Source organism: Taudactylus pleione, unplaced genomic scaffold (assembly GCF_031769625.1).
Source record: "Taudactylus pleione unplaced genomic scaffold, aTauple2 ptg000086l, whole genome shotgun sequence".
NCBI lineage: Eukaryota > Metazoa > Chordata > Amphibia > Anura > Myobatrachidae > Taudactylus > Taudactylus pleione.
The window spans coordinates 21,778,917-21,802,629 of NW_028284488.1; the positions used below are offsets into that span (position 1 = coordinate 21,778,917).

Genomic DNA, 23,713 nt, shown 5'->3' on the forward strand with positions numbered 1-23,713 from the left:
TCAAAAGGGTAAGTATACTACCCTCTGACCTTTTCCCTACAGACACATTGTTATAGAACAGACTGTAAGGACGCAGGCACCCCAAGGGTAGCTCAGGGCCACGAGGAATTTATTTTGGGTAACAAGTGGAAAGGACAAACTAAGTTATATATAACCTATAAAGTCAAACTATGGTCGCTTCTCTTGCAACCAAGAGGTTAAAGTCTTATATTTGTGTGCAATATGCCAGTTTCCTTCATGAAGTGATGTCTATGCAGTGAGCAGTGAAAGTTACTACTACAAGAGCAGATTTCCTTTCATTTGTAGTATGCATGTTACTTGTCTGCAATCGTCTGGCTCCTCTAAGTTAACACCCAACATGGAAGTCTGCAGCTGAAGCTTTGTTTACTCTTCCAAATAATTAAGAGCTGCTGGAAGAATAACTGTTTATGAGAGCACAGCTTGTACAGTTCAGGTTGGCCAGTGGCAGTTACACCACCCACACTTCTGCTTCCGAACCTAGGAATATATCAGGTCAAGTTTTACAGGGGAACGGCCAAAGAAATGTAAACTAAGCCTCATGTACTCCAAATTGAATCTTACCAAATCACTGCGTTGTGCCAGAACAACGATTATTATCATTATACTAATTCAGTTTCATTTGGAAAATAATTCTGTCTGTTGAGCAAACATCAGCTGTTACAATCTGGATGTGTGCACTAATTCACCTCTCCTTATACCATCATCTTAGGACCACAACAACTCTGTACTTTTATGTGTGCCGCAGCCTGGACCCCCTCCTGCGGCTACAATGAGGTAATAGTTAATATCCCGGCGCAGAGGGAAGTCAGCAAGGTCGCTGGGGCCGCTAGAAATATAACTTTTTTATTTTGGATGCACTGATGCAGTGGATTAACTATATACAAAGAGCTGCTGCAGTTAGGGACGTAGTCTCGGACTGCGTGTCAAACACTGTGGACTGGAAGACTAGATCCCGTGACCCTAGCACTACTGTGCTGCAAGGCTGAGCATCCAAATGCTGGAGGTTAATATCTACAAAGTGCCAGGCTACAGGAGGGCAAGCATGGTGCTCACTGTGTGTGATGCAGTGCGCTGGGGACCAGGGGAGTAGCTCCTGCTACCATCAGTACTGAGATGGATAACATACCACTGCTAGTGTTATAACTGCCTGTGTAAAAACTACTGTATATGTTGAAAATAAATAGCATTAAAATATCTTTTTCTGTAGAGCACTTGATATGTAAATCCTGGGGCGTTTTAAGAGACTCTAAGTCAGAGTCTACGGTGCATGTGTGCAGGTCTCCGGGAAAATGGCGCAGCAGCCATTTCCCTACAATTTGTCTACTGGGCATGCACAAATTGCCTGGAAAATTGCAGCTGCACCATTTTTACAGTTATTTGTGCAGCATTGTCAAAACGGGACTCCAGACAGGTAAGTATTTAAGAACATGTGTGCAGGGTGTGCTATGTGGGTCCCCCAGGACTCAGGGGCCTGTGTAAACCACAAACCCTGCACCCATTATAGATATGACACTGCTCCAAAGAGCTCCCACTTAGTGGCCATGAGACTGCTGCCTAGAGATCTCATCTCCCAGGCTTTGGAGCCCAAATTTGGCCAGAGAAGGTGATAAAGTCCCCCAGCAGAACCCTGGAAGTAAGTCTTGGAACCAACTCCTGCTCCAGACTTGCCGGCATCTGGGGTGTAGTCACCTTTCCAGATAGTCTCAGGCACAGAAGAGTGACCACTCCCCATTGTTCATTAGGAACAAAGTTAAATGTGTGAATGCACATAGATTGATTGGTTAAGGGACCCAGGTTACCCCCTGTAGTATTGTGTGTTAGAACTGAATAAAAAGAAGACGTGAGCCCTGAATGTATATCCTCTGAGGAAGGACTGCACTTTGTGACATCTGTATTTTGTGACTGTCCTAAGCACTTTCAGCAAGGTACTTGTCTTTGTAAAGACATTTTAACAACAAACATCTTGCCTTAAGACGCCTGCATCTGTTTTTATCCTGTTACTACCAAAGAAGCGGCAAACGTAACTCCATTATCTGGCTGTTCTGGATTGAGTCCAGTGTCTCCAAGCTCAAACAACTAGCACAGACTGGTCCATAGTGAGAAACCAGTGAGATTTAGCCAACACCAATCAGAAGGTGTTGCAGCAGCATGTTCACACATACCCAGAAGTAGGCACTTACAAGGCTAGTGGTAGGAGCCTGTGTGGAACGAGCGGTTCCAGGTGCCGATGTAGGAGCTTGGTGTTGGCAGCAAGTTACCCACCAACTACACAGTGAGAAGAGTCAGTAACAGGCAGTTAATGCCATTGTATGGGAATCCCTAGAAGTGGTGGAATAAGCCCACTTAGGTTTCTCAGGGACGAGTAACCACCACTATTCTGGCTACCTAGAAAAATCTGTGATTGCCTGGTGGAGCAACATCATCTGGTCGCAATAACCTTTATTCTAGCACACATAAGAAAGTGTACAATAAAATAATGCAGTTAAGACTGTTTTCCAAATTATGACTGGTCATACATGTTGCAACTCATATGTAGAGCAGAATTTGCACCCAGACATTCAAGTTCCATCCTGCAGCTATGAACTATCCCCCTCACTGCTTGGTAGATAAACTCGCACATTTGTAGGTATATGTATATATGTCAATGTAATTTCTAGCCAATGTAATTTCCCATTCTTCTGTGTAACTGACCAGACTGGTCGGATTTTTATTTTGTTATTATTTATCTCCATATGTGTGGCTGACTATACCCTCCTGCCTTGTGTGTGGCAGATCAAGCAGGTTACTTTATAGGACCACTACATGCAAACAGTTTTTGTCAGATTTCTTTATAGCTAGGAGTTGTGCGAGTACAAAAATAACTGAGGACAACCAAAATTCCAAAAGATTGTAACACACTCCCAGGTAGCAAGACAATCCTTCAATCTGCTAGTTTAATGCTGGGTACACACTGCATGATATATGATTCGTACGGCCGATGTACGATATATCGTTCATTGCATCTGGCTGTGTGTACACACGATATGTCTGTGAACGATGTCTGTCACAGATATAATGCATATGTCATGTCAGATGCAAGATATCTGGAAGATATTTCATTCACATCTGCTCATGTATACACATGACTGACCAACCCATATGCTGGCCACAGGAGCCAGCTACAATGATATCACAGTTGATTCCTGTGGCCAGACATATTGTGTGGCCGATTGGTAAGTGAGTATGCTTACCAAAATCGGACGGTCATTCGGTCAAGTGTGTACACTGCATAAGAGGCCAAATGAATCGTTGTGATACATTTTAGCAATCAGTTCTGCAATGTATTTGTTAATGCTGCATATCAATATATTGCCCTGTATGTCAGAGATTTTCTATTGCCGCCTATTGCCAGTTTATAATTAAAATCTAGCTGAGCCACCTGGGGGATACTAACAACACTTTGATGGGACAGTCTCAGTGTTGCACTCGAGAACTGAAAGTCTAGACTTGGGCTTTTTTTTCCCACTAATAATAAATATATAAAAATAAGTTGTTAAAAAGTAGATAAATATGTTAAAAAATATTTGAATACTACTGATTATTACTTGAACAAGGTATTTTTCTTGTAAAGAATATTTTCAGTCATTTTTTATGATCATCCTAATGGCTATAGCAGAACAAGGTTTGCGGCTGTACTTGTATGACTGTGGTCTTTTTTAAATAAGTTTCCCTTATTACCGGCAGTGGTGCTATCACTATCAGAAGTAGTTCTACCAGTGGCAGTAACATCTAAAAAAAATAGGTCTTTTTTCAGTTTACCATATAGACCTGATAGTCTTGTTTTAAGTAAGGAGTAAAAATTTAATTTGACCCAATTAACTTCCTTTTAGTTGGCATCCAGAAGCACCCAGGCTAGATGAGATACCAGTTCCAGCAGCATGTCCATAGTTAATTATCCTTTTTGCAGGGCCTCCAGGTAATTGGAGGGTTTAATGTCTTTACCAAATACACACTTCAATAACCTTAGCTTGTGCAGATCTCTTGGTCATTCAATAAAAGATGCACATTATAGATAGTAATTAGATTAGTGGGAAGTGCTTTCCGCTGTTTGCTTTAACTGGAAGGACCCATGACATGCTCAAGATTCAATAAGATGTGGAGCCTTTCCTGTAAACCGCCCTCGTGTTCCACTCATGCTGTGTTCATTGATAAAGACCTCTCTTAATTTATCTTTGTCTCTGCAATATCATCACAGGTTTATCTGGCTAATGTTATCATCTATCATGCTAAAGTGAAAACAATGCTTTCTGAATAAAAAGCTAAACTGGGAATGAAAGTGAAAAAGCAGGTTGCCCCAAATGATAAAATGCATTGCCGATGACAGTAGATATATTAAAAATAGGAATAATGAATATAACTTAACACTCAGGTAATTCAAACAATACATTTTATTTCGAAACTGGTTGAATTCACCTCTTTTACACTGCAGCTAAAACCTTGGTTATTGCCAGGTTAAGCCGGCTTGCTGCTCGGAGTAAAATTCCAACCCGGTTGCCGAGAAGGGTTGGATCCGGGTTGCGGTGCAGTGTTAACAGGTGTCCCGGGTCATCCTATCTGCATACATTAACTGCATACAGAGTGCTGCATCCGGACGCTTGCAGATGATGTCATCTCCAAGCGCCTGCTGAGGGAAGCCATTGCAATATCCTGGGTCCAGCCTGCAGTGACACGGCTTGAAACCCCTGTTAAGTTACCTGGGCTGGACCCAGGTTTCAGTGTAAAACGGGTAAGAACACTTCATCATTGTGTAAATACACAATTCAGAAATACACAAGCTGTAGAGCTGACATTAATGTACTGTGACCCAGTATTATCTTCTGCGCTTATTCTCAATACACTATCATTGCAACTTCTGGGCAGCTTGAAACTCTACTTATGACAATTGCACCTCAAAACTCCAGCACCTGCTCTCCTATTAAGCTGCAATACTCTATAGAAAACCTAATTATACATTTTAAATAAATGATATGGCTATATGTGAACACATTTTAGCAAGTACAAAGTAAATGTTTCTTGATTTTGTTTTCCATTCAATCAGTATTTTTTGCCAAAATAGATGCATATGGAAACAATACATACAAATGTAGATTGATGCTGTGCATTACTATTATATGATTATATAATTCTACACAAGATACAGACAGAATCATTATTTACTCACAGTCCAATTATCTTTGCATGCAATCAGCAAGCATAGCATCAATTAAAATACTATTAGTCACAGAGGAAACCGGATCTCATTAGCTGAGGAAAACAACAATATAATAAATAGATGGGGCAGTATAATGAAGTCATGCGGGCCATACATCTACAGGCCGAGTCCCTGAGTTCCCAATGCCGATCCGATGATTGACGCTTAGTTGGGGGGGATCAGCAATATCCAGCATTTAAAAATTCCAGACTTATCAGGGACTTGGTGAATCGATGGTCCAACATGTTCGATTTTGCTGATCTGCCGACCCAAGCATCGGGAGAAAAGCAAATGGCCCGATACACTCCTCATGTATGGGCTTCATTAGATTGCTGGTGGTAATTCGGGAGGTCAGGAGGATAATGTTTGTAGATTTTATTTATGGTTTCATAGTAATATACACTAGTCTGTGATTTAGTTTGTGTCTTGTCATAAAAAAAACCCCTAATGGCATTTATGCGAGATTCTGTGTTGCTGAAATTCCTGAATTTATTGCTCAGAAACTATTCATCTAAAGTCAGCCTGGATTTAGTATGAGGATATGGATGTCTGCAGCCCATAAACTCAATAGGAGGACACTCATTTATCAGCAGGAGGCTAGACCAATATTGACACCTTCCGTAATGTGCAGCACAGTTGGTTTGCTGTGATATGCAAATGACACAATATATCAAGTACTTTTACAAGCTGTCACCACCATTATCTATTTCAGACCAGTCATAGAAATCAAACATTAACTATATATATATAAAAAATATGCTTGTCTATTTTGCAAGTTGAAAGTATTGCCCTGTATGTTAATAAAAAGAAAATATTTTTTTTATCCGATGGCTATGATGCTAGTTAAAAACTAAAATCCTATAAAAATAGTGATAAAAACACAGGACTGCACTGCTGAAGATTTGACCTCAACATTTTAGATCAAATTATCTGAAATTAATTTTAGTTAATAGTTGAAATATAAAACCAAACCAACAACAAGGGTTAAACATTCAACTTTAATATGATCTATGACTATGTAGCAGATAATGAACCACAGAAATGGCTGGTACAGAGAAGACCATGAATGTAACCACTAGGCAGCAGCATCTCTCTCACACAGGGCTGCCATCAGAAATTGTGGGGCCCGGTACTAACACAAAATAGGCAGCCCCCCCCCTCACTGAGGTGGGCGGAGCTACACCGGGGGCAGGGGGAGGACATCAATTGGTGCTCAAACCAGTTTATTACAAAGTTTTGGATGTGGTTGTTAATATAACATGTTAGACTATCATATGGAACTATACTAGAGAAAACTGCTATAAATACACACACACCAAAAAAGTAGGATCCACTTAAAAAGCCAGAAGGAAGGGGACTAGGGGGGAGACAGGAGGGCTGGCTGGACTGGAGGGGGGAGGGCAGGGAAGGCTGGCTGGAACATGGGGGGGACAGTGCAAGGAAGGCTGGCTGCAAGAGGGGGGACAGGGAAGAACGGGGGGGAGGAAGGGCAGGGAAGGTTGGCTAAAATGGGGGGGAGTGCAGGTAAGGTTCGCTGGAACAGGGGGGGGCAGTGCAGGGAAGGCTGGCTGGCACAGGAGGGGGGGAGGGCAGGGAAGGCTGGCTGGAAGAGGGGGGAGGGCAGGGTAGGCTGGCTAGAACAGGGGGGGATGACAGTACAGGGAAGACTGGCTGGGGGGGGAGGGCAGGGAAGACTGGCTGAAACAAGGGGTGAAAATGGCAGGGAAGGCTGGCTGGAACAGGGGGGCAGGGAAGAATGGCTGGAACAAGTGGTGAAAAGGGCAGGGATGGCTGGCTGGACTGGTGGGGAGGAAGCACAGGGCTAGGTCAGGGACTATGTTGTAGTACCTCTTCAGCGCTAACAGTTGATGCTGCTGTGAGGAAGGATCTGTGACCATCGCAGGTCATGTGGTTTCCTCTTGCCCAGTTCACTTTACGCAGCGCCGACAGCACTTATGCTTAACCATTTCAAATATGGTACAGGGCGCGAGCCAATCACAGCTCACGGATCGGCAGCCAATCAGGAGCGGCTGCTCCTGATTGGCTGACGTTCCGGGAGCTCTAGATGGCTCGTGGTCGGCGCTGTATGTGTAATGCCGCTGGCATTATATCAATAATTCCCCCTAGCTGCTGGTGCAGCAGCGCTACTACACAGGCCCCCTTTTCTCTCTGCTTTTCTCCGGGCCCGGGACTCGAGGCCCGGCAGTCCCCCCCTGATGGCGGCCCTGCTCTCACATTATGTTTATTTGTAGGTCTATGTATTATTGAAATGGTATTGAAATACCAGCAGCTGTTTAGCCCTAACCCCCCTGTCCCCCCCCTAACCCTCACTTAGTGGTGCCTAGCCTTAACCTTCCCCCGGGGGGTGCCTAACTCCTCTTGCCGCACCCTAAACCTAACCCTCCTGGGGGGGCCTAACTGTAATCTCTCCCTGGGGGTGCCTAACCCTCGCAGCTAACACTAAGGGCGCCCAGGACTTACCTTCGTTCGGGCTGGCGTCCTCTGCATTCTTGCGTCGGGATTGAGATAGGCGTCGGTATTTCGACGCCTATCTTAAATCCCTACCCGGATTCCGATGTCGGGATTGAGATAACTACATCCCGTATTATCATGGAATGTTGGACAAATCCTGCATTATGTAAAGCACTGTGGAATATGTTGTTGTTGTTATATATGAGTAATATAAAGCAATAAAGAGGATCCAGTCATTCATAAGGCATTGTAAATAAATGCCTGAGCTGCTAAGTATATTAACATTATCTAGGTCTATTATCGGCAAACAATAAACTTGTTACAGTAATTATTTGTCTGTGTATTTGAAGGAATAAAACATATAGAAAATGCAAAGTAAAGTAGTAATAACCTTTGCCCTAAAATGCAAACCCTTGAAAAGCTAGCAGCTTTCACACAGTGGGAGCTATTTGTCAGCCACCTTGAGGTTAAATGTGCATTTGATGCCCCAATTCCTCCACTGTGACTTGGTTTTTATATCTCAAACCTCATTCAGGGCCCGATTCTGATGCAGTCATGGTCGTCCTTGTGTCACATCTGTGACTTTATACTAATGCCACTACAAGGCCCTTCCCTGGGGTACATCTGTGTGTCCAAATGTGCAAGTACTGGAGTACCCACTCGCAGCGTCCACAGACACTGCATTACCATCCATAGACGCACCATCGAAACTTGCACCAACCCTACAGGAGGTGCAGTTTTTGTCTGTGTATGGCCTCCTATGTGAGCGACTACGTATCTCTGTACATAACCACTTTCAGCAACACGTCCGCAACACACCTGTGACACTCCCATAAGAGGCTATATCTCTGTGTGTCTTTTAAGCCTCTCCCCACCCCCGTTGTCTCTCCAGTCACAGTCCGGGAACATCTCTTACATTTCTGCTACAGTGTGTCTAAACTTCTTCTGCAACTCTGTTGTATGTACAAAAGTGAGGCACATGCGAGTTGCGACTAATGCTGGGCATACACGGCAGGATAAAATGTCTGTCAGACCGACAGACATTTTATCTGGCCGGCTGCCAGCCGCAGATGTCCGCGGCATACATAGCCCGACATCTGCGCTCCGCCCCCGGGGCAGGAGACATTTCCCTGTTCCTTCCGTAGGAAGGAACACAGGAAATGTCTGTCTGTCGGCCGCGCTGGGCATACACTGCCCGATGCGGCCGACAGTTACCGGGTAAATATCGCATCGGACGGGCATGCTGGACAATCCTGCATGCCCGACCGAGCAATATTTAACAATCGGTCGCCCCCCCCACGCTACAATTATCGCGGCGATCCGCCAATATCGGGCGGATCATCCCGATAATTGCAGCATGTATGGCCAGCATTAGATGCACTCCACTGAGACCGACATCGTTGCTGCATTTGATTCAGAATCATGTCCTCACGAGGGGTTTATAATGTAAGCCCATAAGGCACAGATCTATGTGGAATAAGAACTATTGGAACATGAGGGTGTGCTGACTATTTGCTGGGTCACCACAGGAGTAAGGGCTGAGTACTACTAGTTATTATTATCCTTTATTTATATGGCACCACAACTGTTCTGCAGCGAATTACAAATTGCATAAACAAATAAGTGAACAAGAAATCAGTGACTTACAGTACAATACAATGCAGGACAAGGACATGGTTTATACACATTGCTGTGTTAGCGATTATAACACTCAAAATAAGCAGGTAGTCTGCAACCAAGTGTTAGGTGCCCTTGTGGGGACTAAGGAGTAGTTGAAAGTATAAGTAATGAGAAGCACGGGAAGAGGGCCCTGCTCGTGAGAGCTTACATTCTAAAGGGGAGGGGTAGACAAACAGGCGTGACACAGATGGGGTAGACAGGGAGGAAGGAACATGTTAGGATGAGACCTGGAAGGGTACTGAGAGCCCATTTGAAGATCTGTAGAGAGGTGGAGAGTCTGATAGGGGGGGAGATCCAGAGGTATTGAGCAGCATGGGCCAAATCTTTGAGGCGGCAGTGGGAGGAAGTAATCAGTTGGCAGGAGAGATGGCATGCATTTGTTGAGCGAAGTTGCCGTGTGGAGGGAGATTAGGTCAGAGATATAAATGGGAGAGGATTGGGTGAGGGCTTTGTAAGTGAGTGTAAGAACCTCAAATTGTAGTGTAGGGCTGTAAGGAGAGGGGAGGCAGATGTAGAACATTTGGAGAGGTAGATTAGCTGAGCAGCAGAACTGAGGACAGATTGGAGTGGAAAGAGGTGGGAGTCAGTGAGGCCATATAGGAGGAGGTTACAGTAGTCCAACATGGAGATGACCAGTGAGTGGATGAGGGATTCAGTAGCATCCAGGGTGAGAAAGGGTCTGATCCTGGAAATATTTTTGAGATAGAAATGATGAGAGGTGCTGAATGTGTGATTTGAAGGAGATGGAGAAGTCCAGGATAACTCCAAGACAGCACACTTTGGGGCTAGAGGAGATAGTTGTGCCATCAATTGATAATGAAATTGTGGGAAGCGAAGTTATGCGGGAGGGTGTGAAGATGATCAGCTCCATCTTAGACATGTTAAGTTTAAAAAGCTATGGTATAGCAACCCTGGTATATTAGAGCAACCCTGGGATGTTAGAGCAACACCGGTATGTTAGAGCAACACTCTGAAGTAATCAGACATTCTTCATTTATACACAATGCTCTAATATGTAAGTGTACATTCCTTTTTGAGATAACTACCAGATTGTGTAATAATTAAGAAAGTGAAAAGAAACATACCTTTCGTGGTTTTACTTTATCGTGGTGATCGTATTGGAAAATACCTTTGTAGCTAAGTCCCAACCACCATGGAATTCCTTGTTTGTCCTGTGATTAACGAGAATATTTACATGACACATCACTTTAGAGGATAATAGTAATCATAATAGTACAAAAGTTATATCAATTGTGGAATGAAAAGAGCCAATAAGGCTGTGACTTTCCAAACTTTTATTTTCAGTTTGGACATATTGTCTATAGATCCCTTGTCAGCAGGGCCGGTGCAACCATTAAGCAGATGACTAAGTGGGCCAGCCACTGGAGGGTGCCACTGAGTCCACAAAAAATAAAAATAAATAAAGGAATGCCTCTTTCAGACCTTGCAAGCCTCCGGATCTCCCCCAGCCCCCAGACACAGCACTCTCACCTGTCAGTGCGGTACAATCAGAACTCTGGTGGCAGCCCTTTCTCTCTCCTGCATTCCCTTCCTTCCCTCCCATGCTGCCAGCCTGTCACTCACATAGGAAGATCCACCCCCTAAGCAATAAGAGGAACTGCTGCTGCAGCTGAATGGAGCTAGATAAGGTGTGTCTGTTATGCCTTTTTGTTGAGGAAAATGTGTGTGTTTGTGTGTGTGGGGGGGGGGATTAAATAGTGCTGGCAAGGGGAGTGCGTGTGTGGAAGTTTTCAATCAGTGCTGGTAGGGTGAGTGTGGTGAGTGTGTGTGTGTGGTGGGGTGTGTGTGTGGTGGGGTGTGAATGGGTGCTGACATACAGTATACGGAGGTACTTATTGCACTTATGTTTGGACTTATTGCATGGGGCAACATATGCTATTCAAGCAAGATACTGTATATTTATTCAGTTACTAATGGTCTAACTGGGAATATTAACTCTAACATATATTAACTTTACACATAACCCTAATTCTTCAGATGCTTTCTCATTTGGAAAAGATGGATACCAAAAATTTACTATGAATCGTGTTTGGTCGAGATTGCAATCTCGGGTGAGTTTAACCATTTTCCGCAACTCGGAAATTTACTAAAGGAAAACCCGGGAGAGATCGGCCAAACGCACAAGTACTTTTCATGGAAACAATACAACATGGGAATTTACCAAGAATCGGGATTAGAATCATGGGTGTAATTTCAGCAAACTCGGACCTAAATAGAAGTTTAAAATAGACTACCCCTGAACCAGTGGCGGGCTGGGCCGGGGGGCAGGGTGCCATGTGCCCCCCGGGCTGCAGCGTCATGCGGGTCGCGGGCAGTCTGTGTCACTGTGACACAGACTGCACCGCGTGTGTATCGCTGACCAGACAGAGTTCGGTGAGTGCTACACAGCACAAACACACAGCCGCCGCAGCCGGCAGCTGTGTGTTTGCTGTAATCAGCAGCCGCTGAGAGTCTGTCAGCCATCTTCCGGCTCCCGCAGTGGTAATGGGAGACGTCTCTCCCATAATGCAAAGCGGCCGGAGGAGCAGGTAGAAGCGTCGGGACCAGGAGCGGGAGTTTCAGGTAAGTGTTTTTTTTATTTTTTTATTAAGTCTCTCTCTACTGGGGGGGGGGGGGGGGACGACTACTGGGGGAACTACCAGGGGGGGATTACTATGGGGGCACTACCAGGGGGGTGGATTACTACTGGGGGCACTACAAGGGGGGGGGACTATTACTACTGGGGGCACTGCAAGGGGGGGGACTACTACTACTGGGGGCAGTACAGGGGGGGGGTAACTACTGGGGGCACTACAAAGGGGGGGGAATTACTACTACTGGGGGCACTACAAAGGGGGGGGGACTACTACTACTGGGGGCACTACAAGGGGGGCTACTACTGGGGGCACTACTACTACTGGGGGCACTACAAAGGGGGGGGACTACTACTACTGGGGGCACTACAAAGGGGGGGGACTACTACTGGGGGCACTACAAAGGGGGGACTACTACTACTGGGGGCACTACAAGGGGGACTACTACTACTGGGGGCACTACAAGGGGGGGACTACTACTACTGGGGGCACTACAAGGGGAGGGGACTACTACTAGGGGCACTACAAGGGGAGGGGACTACTACTAGGGGCACTGCATAGGGGGGAGGGTACTGCTACTAGGGGCACTACATAGGGGGAGGGGACTACCACTGGGGGCACTGCATCGAGAGACCACTGCTGGGGGCTCTATATAAAGGGCAATACTGGGGGTACTGCATAGGGGGGAGACTACAACTGGGGCCACTATTTAAGGGGCATTGCATAAGGGTTACCACTATTGGGGGCACTGCATGGGGGGTGGACTGCTATTGGGGGCACTATATAAGGGGAACTGCACAGGGGGGACCACTACTGGGGGCACTATATAAGGTGCTTACTACTGGGGGCACTGCATAGAGGGGGATCACTACTGGGGGCACTACTGGAGGCCTGCATAAGGGTGTTCTCTCCTGTGGCACACGGGGGCACTGCATATGGACACTAAGACAGGGGGCTGCCCCATATCTATATTTTTACCTTACATTAATCCCATATGGACCCGCCTCCTCCCTGAAACACTTGAGGGGGGGGTGGTGCCTTAGCACGCACGTTCTTCGGGCACCCTGGCTACACGCTACTCCTCTGCCAGGGCCGCCTGCATGCATTTGCCCCCCAGGCTAAAAGTTGCCAGCCAGCCCCTGCCCTGAACTACGAGTTTTGCAGAAACATACACAGATCAGTGTGATCTGTGTATGTTTCTGCCTGTAATAAGTAATTATAAAATGGTTAATGTAAAAAAAAAAAAAAAAAAAATTACGTAGGGACCCCCCCCCAAAAAAACAACCTAAACCAGCCCCGGGCTCCTGAGACAATCCTGGTTCTTAATAAATGAGTATTTTATGAACCAGCACTGGTTTCCCAAAGCCAGTCCTGGTTTTAAAAATAGGGGGAATAAATTTATAGGGGTACCCCCTATTTTTAAAATCAGCACCAGACTCAATTCTAGCCTGGTGTAATGTCACAGCCAGGGGACCCTTTCATCGGGTCACCCCAGGCCAAAGCATTAACATCTCCTCTCCCGATCACCCCAGGCTTAAGCTGAAGCCCGGGGCTCTTCCCTGCACCCCTGGCCAGTGCAGGGGTAATAGTGCAAAGAATATATGAATACAATTGTTTTTTACAGTGGAACTACAGGTGTGTTTAAAAACACAAGCAGCCTGCACATATCTCAGTGACATGTGCTGGCTGCTTGTTCTGGAGAGTTTGGCTGCAGTCAGACATCGGGAACTCGGGTGAGAAATCTCGATCACATACACCATCGGAAAACACGATCTCAGCTAATCACGATTCTTGGTAAATATGTGAGTTTCAGCAGCCTAAAATCAACAGTTTCGGCGATGCAAATAGAGTTTCTAATCAGGCAATGTCGATAAGACACGATTCTTAGTAAATTTACTCCAAGTCCTGCAATGCACAAAGTGTAACAGGTCCTTTTCGTTTTTAGTACAAACAGCAGAGGCGTCCTCTCTATTTCCCCCCCAGGACTGTGCATACATCACCCTCTTTGCAAACCACAAGGGTCTTAAGTCATAATTTTAAAAGTAATTTTTTATTCATTGTTTATTGATATTATTGTCAGAGTGCCCTAGAAAGAGTTTTTTTTGCTTTTCTGCCTCATCTAGTCTATGTAGTTCATGTCTACAAGACTTCTGGGAGCACCACCAATAGTGTATGGTACAGCATTTATTTGCATGTGACAAGGGTGTATATTGGTCTATTAATATACTCTGCAATTATTTTCCTACTTATGCCGACCCTAGTGTGAACCCAATTCCTTTTGAATAATATATTGGGGCACAGATGTTTAGAAAAAATATGTATTGGGGCACTGATGTGTGGCATAATGTATTTGGGACACAGCTGTATGTAGTGGCGTCATGAGGGGGGTGCGGGCTGCACATGGGTGTGAACTCCATCCGGTCAGCGCTACACACGCGGTGCAGCTGTGTCACAGAGACACAGTCTGCACCGCGACCCACATGGTACGCAGCTGAGGCGCCCTTCACTACGTGGTGCCTTACGCAGCTGCGTACCATGCGTAACGGGAGAACCGGCCCTGCTTGTGTGGCACAAGTAATGGGGGCACTGTATGGCATTACTCATGGCTGAGTGGTATATAATGAATTTGTGGCACAGCTGAGTGGCATATTATGAATTTGGCGCTCTGCTGTGTGGCATATTCTACAGTATATAGTATATTACTACTGTGCGGCATATTATAAACTGTGGACACTGATGTGTGGCATATTATGAATGGAGGGAGCAGGGGCGACTGGTGAAATATTGCCTAGAGCGCAGGGAAGCCTTGCACCAGTCCTGCTTGTCAGTCAGTTATTTCAAAATTCTTATTCCAAGCAATGAGAAAAAAGAGATCTAATAGTTCTTGAAACATTGATGTGGGGAGACTATATTCCTGGAGTGTCGTCTGATATTTATCATTTAGAAAAATCATGCGTCACTCCAAGAAATGTACACAGCAGCAATGTTTGAAACCTACTACATTACTTTTTCATGTGGCTTGGAATAACAGTTTTGAAATGACTGACTACTGACATTTATAAAGCAACTGTGTCAAACCTGTGTTAAACTGATATCAAACTACAGTAGCTATATGAAGCTTTGTGCTGCTTTGTCCTGGGGGCTTCATTTACCCAGTAGGAATTAAAAGGCAATGTTGATAGAGCAACAAAGAAACAATTTTATTTTATCTTTCAACACATTGCACTAGGGTAGCAAACATGGAGGAACATGCAGGAACACATTTCATGAGATGACAGCTATCAGTACAAATATTGCTATGTGTCTCTACGTGATCTAGTCCTAACATTAATCACTACTCTATTCTCTCCAGTCACACCAATAAGAAATCATTATGAAGCCCATTATAAACATTGTGAAGAAAAAGACTTATTAACCAAACATAAAGTAGATGTTCTGTGTGCTGCACAGTAATCTAATGGAAGACCTTATCAGCATGAAGAGAACAGCACTTTATGGAGACCCTGTCGGGTGATGAAATACATTACTCACACCATGACATGCTACTAATGACTAATGTAAGGGATTCAACTATTTTCTTATCAATAATTCAACAACATATTTCTTCTGAGCTCTAAGACGAGACATTTGGTCTGAAGTATAGGGAGTGAGAAAATATAATGGATGAGGATGTAGAGACCAAAGGTCATCGGCATATCCATATGCTGGAGTCCTGTAATTTGTGCCTTGAAATGACCAGACTAAACAACGAGGGAAAATGTTATATGTAAACTATATTTCTCTCTTTCCAGCTACAAGGACAATGTTAGCCTCTAATTTATTTGGACTGTCACATTTGGCATTACATCAGTATATCAGCGCTAAGAGCTCGTATATCAGAGCTAAGACAGTAGGAGACATTAAAATGTATGTGTGATCTTTATAGAGTGTAGACAATCACATTGTGAGCTCAACCCATATTCATCCAATCAGCGCCCTAGGAACTAGTGACATCAGTAAGCAGTATAACTCAAACTTGACACTGTTCAGATTTGAAACATGTCAGTTTCTTTGGAAATACAGAGTCATGGCATGGGACATTGGGACTGATTCAGAGATGTACGTTCATCCAATGATGAATGTACATTTCTTTACGCTCGCAGACCGACCCCCCACAAGCTGCTTCTGTGCGGCTCTGCAATTCAGTCTTTGAATCAGACCCATTGTCAGTAGCGGAGGTTGCAGAAATAAGAATAAACATCTGTAACAGATATGGCCTTTTAAACTCATGCTTCAAATTCATTCCCAAACACCCTTTATAATGAACTAGCTGGGGTACCCGGTGTTGTCTGGGTTGAAGACTGGACCCTGAAGTACTCCTGCAGCCCTCATATTTTTTTTTGCACTGTCCTCGCCTATAACCTGGATAACTATACAAAATAGTAGTATATGACAGTGCCGGCAAGCATATACTCATACCGTTTGGAATGGGGTATATCAGGAGCAGACTGATTTACAGAACAGAAATCCGTATAGCTTCCAAAATAACTTGAGTTTTAGAAATCATTGCAGAACAGAGGGGTGATTCAGCTGCAGACGGATATGCTATCGCAGCTGCTAACATGTTAGCATATGCGATAGCTGTAATATGGTAATGCAGCAGGAGACGTCACGCCTTCTGCATGAATTACTGATTGGGGCTGCACATGTGCAGTACGGGTCAGGCTCATGCACATAATTACGATAATCTGGAATCTACGTGATTCCTGTCACTGCGTCCGCAGCTGAATCACCCCCTAAAATCACTCTGCAGACCAACATTAAAGAACAAGTCTAGAAGGGCTGCCATAACGGTGGGAATCCTGTTCCCGGACAGAAGGTGGCTTGCCAGTAGCACTGTGTCTCTTCGATCAATCTCCCCTGCTGTTTGTAATCTCCGTATGCTAAGGTTCAAGATTGTGGACTGATTATACATTCAGACTGTGGCACACAGCATATAGAGTGCTGAGCTGCTCATGAGCCTGCCAGACACTCTGCTAAGACCTGTGGGGCAGCTGCCATAAGATAAGACAGTGAGTGAAATGATAATAATGCAAACTGTTTAATATCAAAGTTGATCATGTAAACACAGCGAGCTGATTAACTCCTTATATCATGTATGCGGCTGTTGGATAAGTGATATAACACAGCACTTTGGAAGAGATAAGAGTGTGACAGTGTGTGTATAAAGCCAGCTCATCAGTCCCAGAACCTGTGCAATTTAAGAGTATCCCGGTTTTATGGGATTGCATGACAGTGTGTGGCACTGACGAAGTTCAAACCTAAGCAAAAACCTAATCCTGGTCAAACTAAACCACCATGCAAACTTTGGTGGAGCTAGGTACAAGACTCTGGATGTGCATAAATGACAAACTGATAGACAGGCACACACACTTTCTCCCTTATTCTGTAGATAATGAAACCAATGGTTCTTAATTTTGTATATATTTATCACAATAAATTGCATTGTTCAGTAATTTTTTTTTGTTGAGGGAGAATTGTGATACTGCATATGCAACAGTATGTGGGGTTGGTGATGCTATGAACACATTAGCTTTGGGCCTATAGAAGTTGAGTTATTGCACTGGACAAAGTTTATATAACAGAACTGGTCTCCAAGCGTGAGGCTTACCTTAACCGCATAATAATGCACTCCATACGTGGGAAGGGATTCTACAATACTCATATAACTGGAAGACAAAATATACACTTATAAATCTCATGCTAAATGTTAAAGATACAGCATAATTAAAGCAATATATAAACTTGACTTTTATTTTATAGTGTATTATGAATACAACCGATGTCTCTTTAAGGCCTGATACACTACACACTGGCTTTAAATTAGTATGTTGTACTTCTGTTTTAGCAAGTAACAAAGCATGAACATGGGTAAAGGACTGAACGGATTCAATTGATCCATATCCACTATAGAGATTTTGCAGCTGATTTGGACTGTGGGCCTGATTCAGAACCGCTCGCAATCGCTATGCGCTCGCGAGCGGGTCGATGTTTGGCCACTGCGCATGCCGAAGCCGGCTCCGACGTGTGCATGCGCGAGACACATCTAGCGACTGGTGCTCCGCCGCTATGTGTCTCGCACTAAATCGGGGCAGCTGTCGATCTTGATTGACAGCTTGCCCCGTTTTGGAGGCAGGCAGAGGGGCTGGCTGGCCAAACGGAGGCGTTCCCGAAGGAACCCCTGCCGTTTGGGGGCGGCCCCACTGACATCACGAGTGCTGTCAGTGGGTGAGCTTCCGGCCCTAATAGAGCCGAAAGCTCACTGGGGCTTGCGGGAGCGAGACCGTACCACAAGGGTCTCGTCACAAAGCCCCGATGGTCGAGACCATCGCAACCATCACCTGGCCGCTCGCAATAGCTGAGCGGTCAGGAGTCCGCACAAAAAAAAAAAAAAAACGCCCTGATTCAGGGCGAGCGCTCTTTCAGAGCGTCCGGCTCTGAATCAGGCCCTGTTTTCATAAAGCTTCCTTCAATTCAATTCACATAACAGGAAACACTCAATGTGTTTAACAAAAGTTATATGCACTGGGGTCAAAAGAGACATCTCCTGAGTCAGACATTTGCCTTAAGAGATGATATCACTATGAATGTTACATAATGACATAATGTGAACTCTTACTTTAGTATGACCCCACCTTTAACTCCACTTTTATTGCTTATACGCCACTGCCCTCAAGACTGTGTTGGGGGAGAGCAGCAGGTAAAATTATTCTCACTAAGAAATAGGGGTGCAAACAAACTGTACTCCTTCCTACACCCTTCCATTTGAAAGATAACAGTGGGCCTGATTCACTATGGATCACTATTGTGATCGCAGCTGCGATTACGCACGCAGACCTGCTGCGAAAATATGCTAATGTTTGCAATCGCAAAGCCAGCATAGAGACACCCACTACACCAGCAAGGACACACCCATTACCACTTTCACACATACTCAATACCTTGCAGTCCTGCGTATACATCGGGAACATCAACTAACATCGGCTCCTCACACACAATCACAACAGGTGTGACCTTACTCAGAAATTGCTAACCTCGTCGCATGCAGTAAGTACTGAAGCTGTGTATGCCGTCGCAGTGGCTAATTTATGCACATCCATGCAATGGTGTTCAACGGACAGGCACACCTGTGTTTCTCTGACCACTCCCCTGTCACCACCCCCAAACGCTGGCGTCACGACCCTTGATCTGCGATGACTTTGTAATTGCGTAGGTGATCACAGTGCGTTCGCAATGCCTACTCACACACGCGCACTGTGGTGCATGCGCGGTATGCACCATCGACTGATCTGCGTACTCTGTTGCAGTTGCGATCAGTAGCGAATCAGGGCCCAGTAAAGTGGATTACAGTATTCTTCTCATATTTATTTAGATTTTCACACTTTTTCATGAATGTGGTATAATATTTGATAGTATATTATACATATATATATATATATATATATATATATATATATATATAATAGTATTTAGACCTTGCATACTTCCCTAACTATGTGGCTGCAATAACATCTGTACAGGTTTCCTCCCAGGAGATTCCTGCAGTGCTGTGGTTTATGCCCTTGCTGATTTCCTTCAAGTCTAGAGACCAAAACAGATGAGGGCATAGTGGGGTTCACAGTTTATGGAGACAATGTATTCTCCAACAGGGCTCCTGCAGTGTGAACTAGAAGGCCGGATAAGGCACAAATCTTCTTCTTAGTTCTGGTGTCATTTGCTACTGGGTATCCGGATGACAGGTTGACAGTAAAAAGATCTATAATGACTAGGTCGATACCAAATGGTCGTCATACAATATGTCTTCAGCGACAAAAGGTCATCAGGTACAAAAGTTTGACTGACAAAAGGTCGACAGGATAAAATGGTTGACACAACAATGGTTGACAGAACCACGGTCAACATTTTCCCCCCAGTATTTTTAAGGTTAGGGTTATGCTGCTGGAGGGAATGGTTAGGGTTAGGCACCGGGGGAGGGGTCGGAGTTAGGCACCAGGGGGAGGGTTAGGCTTAAAATAAAAACGCATGTGTCGACAATTTCCCCATGTCGACTCTTGAACAGTTGACCTTTTGTACCCGTTGACCTATTTGCCTGTTGACCTATACATTGTCGACCTATTACCTGTCGATCACTTATACCACATCCCTGCTACTGGACCATATACTGTAACAATGCAATGGGCGGTTGCTATCCAACTGATATCATTATCAACATAAACTTACTTTACAATAGCTTGTCCTCTCGTTTGTCCATTCAGTTTCTTGTAATGTTCTATAACTCTATCCTCACTAGAAAAGAATAATAAGTACAGATTCATTGTTTTACTATATTTCTATACATGTTTATCATCACAGAATCCATTTCATGCACAATAGGCTGTCTTTGGAAGGTATGGAAGGCGGTAAAGAAATAAAATGTCCCTTCCATTGCAACACAAATGCATTTATGACATATAAATTACATATATAAGAATTAGTCTATTTTTGTAAACACAGTGTTATAAGCATGTATTACAAAGGTCACCAAATATAGAAGACGTAGCAGTCATTATACTATAACAATCCTACTGCAAAATGTAAATGATTATCTTGCCAGATACTGTAGTAATAATGACTGTTACAGAGACTCAGAAGGATTTCCTGAGTGCTATGCAGTCTGGACAGTGAACGCTTCATTTTCTGCCACTTGGAGAGGCAAGGGGGTTGGGGTACGGTGAAATTATGGAATATTTGGGCGCAGCTACCGTGCAATAATATGCTACTGTGGCAGGAGGTGTCTTGTACCAATAGACGCCTCCTGCCGGCTTCTGTGATCTGCACCCGTGTCCGAGGAAGCAGCCATCGGATCCCTCTGCAACTGAGTAGCCTTCAGGTGACTCGGGATGGCTGGTGTTTTCACACAGGTGAAGTCAGTAAAGCTGCATACAAGGACGCCACACATGTCAGGCCCGTTTTCTGGGATGCTACCTGACGCTGCTCCACACGTCTGATTGACAGGCTGCGGTGTCTGGGCACTGTGAGCTCGCAGAAGGAGATCTACACGTGCACAGGACACAGCCTAACATCGGAGTTGTTCGCAAACCATTGGGTACAATTCTGAGTCAGACCCTAAATCCCAACACAACCTCACTAGAAATATAAAAATATTTAGGCATCCCATTGCTTAATGGTCATATTCTACAGCTCTAATGATCCTCTTATTGACCCTATGTACAAGCTGAATAAGATGATCTGACAGAACCTCCTTTGCTCATCTTTGGATTGTTCTTATAATATCTCAATAGGCACAATAGGCTATATTTTTGGAGGCTTTAGCTTTTTCTGCTACAACGTTTGTACAAACTCTGATTTAGTCCTGGTTATATGACAAAAGCAGAGAGAACCTAGAGATATTAGGAAATAAATGTAAAATAGCGGAACTGTGACTTTATACATAGCCTGTACATCTTTTCCATCACATCTTTAAATCATAGTTGCCTACCCTCCCGAATCCTGCAGGAAACTCCCGGTTCCCAGTAGAGTCTCCCACTGCTTCGGAAAATTTAAAAAAAAATCCCCCGGATTAACAGACCAATGAGAACAAGGCAATATACAGCCTTTCAGCAGCAGTGTAGCACAATGACCTGCCCCCTGGGTGCTGCTGTTGCCTCCCGTGTGAGCACTACTCCGTGTAATCAGCTGCTCTGCCCACCAGGGAACTTCAACTGCCTGCCCATGGCTTTCAGTATCTGGAAGAGACCAAGCTCTGCAGCATTCCGAGTCTAAGGAGAGGTGACTTCCTCCTGGTACTTATCGTGCAGTCATGGGGACGGGTGGTGATCAGTTACAATGTATACAGCAGCAGGGTTACTTACTTCCTTGTCCTGTATAAATAGCACAGGTCCAGCACCACTTGCTCATATGCCCTGCTTGTTCAGTGAAACTCCCTTATAGTCTGCTTCACAGCAGGAGGGAATGCCTATTACATTGGTGCTTGTACCTACTGTGGGAGGCAGAAAGATACTCAGCATACTGATAATCTGATATCCATTCATGGGACCTGTTAGGTTAGGTATGACACTCTGTATTTCACAAATGAAGGCTGCTCTTGGAACATACATGACTTGTGACATGATTTATTGGTGTCATATAGGGCAGAATTTACCACAAGGCAGTATAGGCGCCTGCCTAGGGCCCAATAGGCCCGCCTCTCTCTGCCAGTGAAATATGTTAAAAAAAAAGTTGTTTTTTTCCAAATTAACAATGATCGTTTCCACCAGTCTGCAGGCACAGCAAGGCTGCTGTACAGAATCTGGGTGGAGGGGTGTGCGGGAGGGAATTGCCCCCTTCAGCACGTTGGCTGACATTGGTGCTTTCAAGCAGGGGGCGGATGTGGGCGTAGCCATCAGTGCTGATGGAGAGTTGGGGGCGGGCACAGTGATGCATTGTGCCCATCACCTATACTCCGCCTCCAGCACGGAGGGATAGTGGAAAATGACGGGACCCCTCCATTGAAGACCCACAACTGGCCACACGCACACTAAAGTAAGTGTAATTACACTGTGCTTTGCTCCTTCTCCCCTCTGTCCTTTCTGTCTCAGCACCTCTGCCCCTGCCTGGCTCTCTTTCCTTCACATTACAGTATATGGCTGTCTCCCTCTCCCAGTCATATGTGTGTGTGTCTCCATGTCTCCCTCCCCCCACAGCAGTGGGTATGTCTCCATGTCCCCCTCCACCCCACCAACAGTGTGTATGTCTCCATGTCCCCCTCTCCCTGTAAAATGTGTGTGTGTCTCCATGTCTCCCTCCCCCCCACAGCAGTGTGTATGTCTCCATGTCCCCCTCCCCCCACTTGCAGTGTGTATATCTCCATGTCCTCCCCCCACTTGCAGTGTGTATGTCTCCATGTCCCCCTCCCCCCACCAGCAGTGTGTATGTCTCCATGTCCCCCTCCCCCCACCAGCAGTGTTTATGTCTCCATGTTCCCCTACCCCCACCAGCAGTGTGTATGTCTCCATGTCCCCACCCCCACCAGCAGTGTATGTCTCCATGTCCCCCCCCACCAGCAATGTGTATGTCTCCATGTCCTAACCCTACCAGCAGTGTGTATGTCTCCATATCTCCCTGCTCCCCCACCAGCAGTGTGTATGTCTCCTTATCCCCCCCCCCACCAGCAGTGTGTATGTCTCCATGTGCTCCCCCCAGTCACAGGTGTGTATGTCTCCAAGGGTGGGGATGCATAACGCATTGCATTCGGGATACGATGCATCCCGCCACTCTTTGCATGCATGCATGCTGGTGTTGGTTACGCCAGTATGCGTGAAGGAAAACGAAAACGCAAAGGACAACTTTCTCGGTAAGAGCCGACCTTTGTGAATGAAGTCCCTCTAGCATCTATCTGCGCTTGCGCAGGATGACACGTGCTGCAGGGGGGGTGGAGGGAGTTGCTGGGAGGTATCCGATTGGATCCCTCCCGCTGGGGCAGTCAAGATTAGAAGCCCATTGGGCACTTGAAGATGGCATTGCCCGCTGCATCAAAGCCCTGGAATGTATCGTATTCCGGGGCTTAATGAATATAAGAAATGGGGTCAGACCGCCGAAAATGCAGTTTGACCGCATTTCTGATGTTAGTGCATCCTGCCCCAGTGTATCTCTGTATAATTTTTGTGTGTGTCTGGTCTGTGTTTTCCTCCTTCATTTG

General features: G+C 45.2%; 1 protein-coding gene across 6 annotated transcripts in view; it reads right to left on the minus strand.

Annotated features, from left to right (window-relative positions):
• Window positions 1–23,713, minus strand: part of FRMD4A (FERM domain containing 4A) — a 481,635-nt gene that overhangs the window by 55,257 nt on the left and 402,665 nt on the right. For all 6 annotated transcript variants that reach the window (XR_015877834.1, XM_088468780.1, XM_088468779.1 and 3 more), the window contains exons 9-11: window positions 20,257–20,322; window positions 17,648–17,705; window positions 10,489–10,575 (exon numbers count right to left, since the gene is read on the minus strand). Coding sequence is in view for 5 of the 6 variants with exons in the window: in XM_088468780.1 (XP_088324906.1) it covers window positions 10,489–10,575; window positions 17,648–17,705; window positions 20,257–20,322 (211 nt within the window). In the remaining variant the exon portion in view is untranslated. The remainder of the gene's footprint in view (window positions 1–10,488; window positions 10,576–17,647; window positions 17,706–20,256; window positions 20,323–23,713) is intronic.